The sequence below is a fragment of the Mus caroli genome, chromosome 13 (genome assembly GCF_900094665.2).
Source record: "Mus caroli chromosome 13, CAROLI_EIJ_v1.1, whole genome shotgun sequence".
Taxonomy (NCBI): Eukaryota; Metazoa; Chordata; class Mammalia; order Rodentia; family Muridae; genus Mus; species Mus caroli.
The window spans coordinates 62,233,643-62,240,689 of NC_034582.1; the positions used below are offsets into that span (position 1 = coordinate 62,233,643).

The 7,047-nt window shown below is 39.7% G+C and overlaps 1 protein-coding gene across 1 annotated transcript in view; it reads right to left on the reverse strand.

The window, feature by feature from the left end:
- Nucleotides 1–5,345: 5,345 nt before the first annotated feature.
- Nucleotides 5,346–7,047, reverse strand: part of LOC110307592 (cytochrome b-c1 complex subunit 7) — a 5,112-nt gene continuing 3,410 nt past the window's right edge. Inside the window, exons 3-4 of the mRNA XM_021179806.2 lie at nt 6,122–6,288; nt 5,346–5,550 (exon numbers count right to left, since the gene is read on the reverse strand). Of these exons, the coding sequence (XP_021035465.1) occupies nt 5,473–5,550; nt 6,122–6,288 (245 nt within the window). The 3' untranslated portion in view covers nt 5,346–5,472. The remainder of the gene's footprint in view (nt 5,551–6,121; nt 6,289–7,047) is intronic.

A 7,047-nucleotide genomic window follows, 5' to 3' on the forward strand; every position in this document is an offset into this window, starting at 1 on the left:
AAACTACAAACTGACTATCCAAAAAGAAAGTATTATCCCTTCTGATTCAGATTATACATTTGCAAGCATATACAATTAAAAATATATTAACCACAAATTATTTTACTTAGGTAATATCAGAAGTTTCATAGAGAGTTTTTGTTACAATTATATTTCTGCCTTTAAACAAAAACAAGCAAAAATATTAAATACAAAGTAAACAAGCAGTACATTTTTCCAGTGTAGGAGATTTAGTCAGAATTTGAAATTACTTAAAGAGTTTGCTACAAGACACTCAAATGTCAGCAGGCTTTCTGGTATATAGGTTAAAATGTTACTTAGTAATCATTCCGCTCTTCCTGCTCAATTATTAACACAGACAAGCAAATTTCATAGCAAAATTTATGTACATCAATATATCTGAGATCTTAGATTCTAAAATGCTATGGATTTTTTAAAACCAGTATTTCTATATTTTTACACTTATTAATGTGTGTGGGTGTGTGTGAAACTGTGAGCATAAACAGTTTTAAAGTTGGAGGTTTGAGGACAACTTGTAGGTCGATTCTGTCCTTCCACCAAATGGGTTCTAGAGGTTGGCCTTGGGTCACATAGACCCAAGACATATAATCAAAGTTTAACATATAATCATCTGTTTAATTAACTATAGCAAATCAATGAAAGCATTTATATTTTAACATATATGTACTTTATTGTTTCATGTACAGTCATCTGGTATGCTTAAAGAGTGAGCAATCATAAAAAGGAAATATGATCACACATGATTGAATAAAATACTCAAACTAAATAACACTATATATTAGATTTTATTAGGTCAATATATAGCTTAGCAGTAAATTCTACTGATGGGCATAAACTAGCAAGGTGTTGTCATCCTGAAAGATGGAGAGGGAAATTAATGAAGGTACAAAATGGATAAATCTCCCCCAGGGAAATATACCTTCAAGTTGAAAAGCTGAAGTGCATTGCTATCTAGTAGCAGAATTTAAGTCCTTGTTATAAAGGGATTCTTGCTTTCTAAAGGAAAGTGGCTAGCTATCTAATCCATTTTGCCGTGTTGACCTATAGAGGAATTTTAATCTTCCAACATGGCTGCTCCGGCAAAAGATCACATCCGAAGACCTCCTAGGTATGTGTTATCTGGGCAGAGTGCAGTGGAATTCAGTTGAGTTCAGCAGCTGAGTTTGGCTGAGTTCAGTTCAGAGGCAGGCTTTATTGTGGGGGTTCAAGAGTCACCCCACAAACCACATGTACACTGATCTCAGTCTGACAGGGATAGATTATTGGGCATTCACCCCAAAGAGCTGACTGTGTCCATGAATGTTTCTCAGGGTCAGTTTATATAGGCAAAACTCACAATGAGCTAATGTGCAGGTGCAGGAATCACTGCCCAGTGGTTGGCTTTGACTCAAGCTATTTTGGCTAGCTAGACAGAACAGTTCTGACCTTTGTTCTGATTGGTTCAAGTGATGCTTATGGTTGTGGAGTTTATTAAGATTAACAAACCTCAGAGCATAACCCGGTATGTGGTCAACATGACCCTGGTCTAGGTCAAGCACATTTTCTGTGTCAGTAACAATATGAAATGACTGGCAGGCATGGAAAAAAATGGCTACAGCTATGCTGGGAGGGAGCAGGCATTAACACTTACCAGGACAGTTTTACAGAGACAGGCTAGACATAGTTGAAGAAAGAACTTGCCAGAGAATGAGACGGAGGCAGAAGGTTAGAATATATTTAAAAAGTTTGAGGCCAGGCAGAGCAATTCTGTCCAAAGCCAAGAGAAGCCCACTTAAATCAGTAAGCTTGGAGAGGCATTTGAGCCAGAATAGTTGAGTTGAACCAGCCAGGCAGAGTTCAGAAAGAACTAGAAAGGGTGAGCTTATTAAGCAGTAAGCCTCCAATATAACAATTATGTCAGGCAAATAAAAGTTACTTTTACAATCATCTCTGAGCCTGGGCTCTAAAAGACATCCCACACATAGTGCATACTGCTCTGCTCTGCAAGGGCTGTCTGATTCATCTTTATAAACTCACTTCTGATGCTGGGCTCTAAAAGACATCCCTCACAAAGTGTGAACAGCTCTGCTGTTCACCCACCATGCTGACAAGGATCTGCACGAGACCTTTTATGTTCACTTAAGCCTTTTAATTCCAAGCATTACAGTTATTTTTCAAAGCTACCCAACATACTCCTATTTTAAAAAGCCACCAGGCTTATGACTTTGGAAAGTTTATTATGGTAATAGGATTTTGGACTTTGGATGAGTTTTTATTGGCGCTTTCCCAAATAACTTTGTTCTGTAAAGTCTTGACATAAAATACAGAGAGTACATTTGTAACCATGCTATAAAATAGGTTCTAAAAGTATCTTTAACAGCCAACTGATGCACAGAGGTTGTTTTTCCTATGGTTAAGGAGGAAGGGTAAGGATTGAGGCTATGTGATTCCAACCTAGAAGCTCGAAATGGCTATTGGTTTCAGCTGTGTCAGATTTCCCAGTAACGTGTAGATGTGACAGACTGTGATAAAACAAAGATTCTCTTTGTCAGTGACAGGATTGCACTGATCTGTTCACAAGTTCCTTCTATCACCCTGGTCTCCCAGTGACCTAAATCCTGGTCCTGCTTATTCTTCTCATTTAACAGAACAGAATAATTCATAGCACTGGGAATATTAAGACAGTTTTGGTGGTACATAGCTTTAATCTAAGCACTTGGGAAACAGTAGGAGGATAATCTATGTGAGCTAGCCTGGTCTACATAGTGAGTTGCTGGCCAACCAGAACAACACATGAAGACCCTGTCTCAAAGTAAAACCAAACTCAAAACAAAGACCCAAAGAACAGTAAGTACATTCTATGGTTTTCAGAAAAGTTGTAATTATTTGTTATCATTTAGAATGCAGTAGCCACGGGATGTACATTGGTAGCTTAGACTTGGGATGAAATCTTTCCTCACATCATTGTTATATCACATTTTTAAAAAGATTTATTTATTTTATGTGAGTACAGTGCCACTGTCTTAAGACACACCAGAAAAGGACATCAGATCCCATTACAGATGGCTGTGAACCACTGAGAATTGGACTCAGGACCTCTGGAAGAGCTGTCAGTGCTCTTAACCACTGAGCCATCTCTCCAGCCCATTATGCCACATTTTTAACTATAAAAGAGGTGGCTAGCCCGGAACCTCCTGCTCCTAGTAAGTCAAAACCTCATTTGTTGAAGTTCATCACTTGGAATTGTCTTTAGTCTTGCTTTAATAGCTTAAATGTTAAGGACATTTAAGAACAACTTTTACTACAAGAAAAACATTTTTAGGAAGGCTCTAAATCATTAGAGAACTAACAAGAATAACTTCCAAGATAGGTTTCAAAATATGATTAAAGATCTAAGGAAAGTTTGTTGTTGTTGTTTTCTGGAAATTTAATCAATAATAAATTAGCTTTCTAATATCCCAATACTACTTTTAAGATATTTTCTTCCCCAAGAGTCTTACAGTGCGACCCAGGCTAATCTCAGATGCAGCCACCCATTTCTCAAGTGCTGTGAACTATTGCAAGCACATGCCACCATGCTGAGCACATCTGCCTTTAAAATACTTGTTAGGAGCCAGGCATGTTAGGTGCACACCCTTAATTCTAGCACTCAGTAGGCAGAGGCAAGCAGATCTTTGTGAGTTTAAAGCCAGCCTGGTCTACAAAGTGAGTCCAGGATGGCCAGGGCTACACAGAGAAACCCTGCTTTAAAGGCTAACTTGTCTTTTTTTGTCAAAGGACTGCATAAAGGTATCTGTATGTTTTAATTATTTTATGAATTTTAACTGTAATAGAAAACTTTGTTCCTTTCCTTCCATCTTGTTTCTAGTAGGAAACTTCTGCTGTATGTACAAAGCAGGTATTCCTCCTCCTACTGTACCTATTGAAATTCTAGCTCTTACCTCCACCAAAGAACCTCTCAATTTACAGCCAGAATTTGTATCTTTAAATTGAACTGTGTTCTCTTTGCTGTTTAGTATCTAGTTTGGTTTATTTTTGTTGTTTCCAAGACAGGGTCTTTTGTGGCTCTGGGTGTATGGGCGCTGATAGAGACCACGTTGCCTGGCCTACTGAGTGCTAGGAATGAGCTACTATGCATAGCTCAGTACCTAATTTTTTGTTGTTATTCATTCAATTTCCCAGTATCAGCACCCCCAGTTCCTCTCCCTCTCCTCAAAGAGATGGGAGAGCTCCCTCCCACCCAGTACTACCTCACCATGGCACATCAAAGAACTTCAAGACCAGGCACACCCTCCCGCACAAGGCCAGACAAGATGGCCCACTCAGGGGGACAGGATCCACAGGCAGGCAACAGGTTTGGAGACAGTCCCTGCTCCAGTTGTTGGGGGACCGTAATTAAGACCAAGCTTCACATCTGCTACACATGAGTAAGTAGCCTAGATCCAGCCCCTGCTCACTCTTTGGTTAGTGGTTCAATCTCTGGGAGCCCAGATTAATCCATTCTGTTGGTCTCCCTGAGGAGGGCCCATCCTCCTTGGGTCCCTCAAACCTTCCCCCAATTCCTCCACAAGACTCCCTGAGCTCCTAGTTCTTAAAAGAACATAAAAGCATAATTTGCCTTTGTGCTTTTTTTCTCTGTTGTTTTCCAAATGCCTAATTCGTTATTTACTTACTTATTACTGATTAGCATAGGGCATGTGCACCTGTACATACACAGGTAAGTTATATAAGCCCATATTGGAATAAAGACTTTTTCTAAATGGCAGGATGCAAAATAAATCTAGGCAGAGAAGCTGCATGTGGTGGTGCACACCTTTAATCCCAGCATTCGGGAGGCAGAGGCAGGTGGATCTCTGAGTTCGAGGCCAGCTAGGTCTACAAAGTGAGATCCAGGACAGCCAGGGCTATACAGAGAAACCCTGTCTCGAAAAACAAAAACAAACAAACAAAAAATCTAGGCAGAGAGCAATGTTCTGAAAGACTGTGTCCCAAGTACTGTATTTAATTAACCTGGGGTAAACTTTCCCTTCTTTCCATCATTCACTTTGAAAGCTGATGGCCCAACTGTTCAGTGCTGGTTGCCTAATCCCTTGTCTCACACCTGTATAGCCAGGAGCCTAGAAAGGGAATCTAAAGCTTACTATTTAGCCAGTATAAAATGTTGTATCTTTCAGTAAATTGGCTAGTTATCTAGCCAATGAAGAGATGATTAAATCGGCTCCCTTCATCTCTAGTTAAGCAGCAACTAAAAATATCTTATAAGTCTTGAAAAAAAAAATTCTGTCTGAAAAATGATAACAATAATTATGACAGTAGGAGTTTGAATTGAATTCAAATAATCCAACCATGGTTACAATAGACATTTATTTAAAGTGTGACATAGGGTAGAATAATTCTTAAATTGTGATTTGGGTTGAAATAACTGTGAAAGTATGGTGAGACCAGGCATACCCACAGATCTTAACTAAAAGATCACTTCTTTGCCCACTCTTCTCTCTCCTTTCTTTCCCGAATAACCTCTTTTAGATAGGGTTCAAGGTAGAATTTGTCCTAAAGAAGGAAGAAGAAAACAACAGGCTTTAGATCACCAATGAAGTTCATTGCAATGAATTAGTCTTTGCTTATAACCTAAGAAAATATAATCTGAACCTCTAGGAAATATGTGCTTTTTAAATACAAAACCTCAGAAAGATCATGCAGTGAGCAGGTCAGGAGGTGTCCAATGCCTATAAGCTTGCCTTACTTTTGAGGACAGATGTCCATGCACAGAGCTACAAAAATCACTCAATAGACCTCATATAACTAAAACTCTTCATAGAGCAGGAACCAAAGCAGAGGGAAAGCAATATGGCTGATAAGGCAGAAAATCTAAATTCTAGCCCAGGCTTTCCATACTAAAGACTAGCTTAGTGATGTCAGAAGTCACTTCACCTCCAAGTCTCACCTTGTTATTTAAAATAGAGCCAACAGCTTTCTACTAACCTCACCCGGTTGCTGAAATGCTACTTATGTGGCATGACGTGGAGAACACTAAAACCCTGAACAAACAAGCACGCTTCCCCTGTTCCTGATACTGCATCTTAAGTGACTAACACTGCTAGACACATCAAACCTGCTCTACCTCCTCATATTTTGTCCACTGATCCTTAGGCAAGATCTGATGCCTCATAGACAGGTCCAGGGCTCTCTTAATTCGAAACATCCTGTCATTATAAAGGTCCTCAGGAAGCCTTCTTATGGCTTCTTTTACATCTTCAGTTTCATGTAGTGTATCATCTCGCATTAACCCTGCAATAGGAACAGAAGAACCAGATTAAAGAACAATCCAAAAAAAAAGTGATTTTTGTTCGTTTTGCACTTTTCAGACAGCCTCACTTTGTAGCCCTTGCTAGCATTGATCTCATAGAGAATCATTTGTTTCTTCCCACTCAGCCTTAGACTCATTTGCCTTGAAATGACCATCTTCTTGCCTCTGCCTCCCCAATAATAAAATTACATAACTCACCATATCTGGTAGGAGCTTTTCATGTATATGTGTGTGTGTGTACATGTACACACACGTATCTCCACATACACGTGGAGGCCAAAGGGTAAACCTGAGGTATCAGTCCTTGAGTTTTCACCTTGTTTGAGATTGTCCCTGTGTTGCTACTACATAAGCTAACCAACCAGTGTCTAGAAATTCCTGTCTCTTCCCACCTTCCCAGAGTAGCACACTGCTTGTGCTGTGTCAACTTTTATGTGGGTTCTGAACTCAGGTCATCAGACCTGTGGAGTCACTGAGCCATTTCCTCCACATAGAACTTTTCTCTGCTAATGAACAAAATAGCTGACTGAAAAAGCACCAAAATTACTAGGAAAGATAGAAACCAAATGTGTTTTAGGCCCAAGTTATTGCTTGAAGAAATATACAGGCTTTTTAAAAGCACTATCAGAAAATTCCTATTTCGGGCCAGGCGTGGTGGCGCACGCCTTTAATCCCAGCACTTGGGAGGCAGAGGCAGGCGGATTTCTGAGTTCGAGGCCAGCCTGGTCTACAGAGTGAGT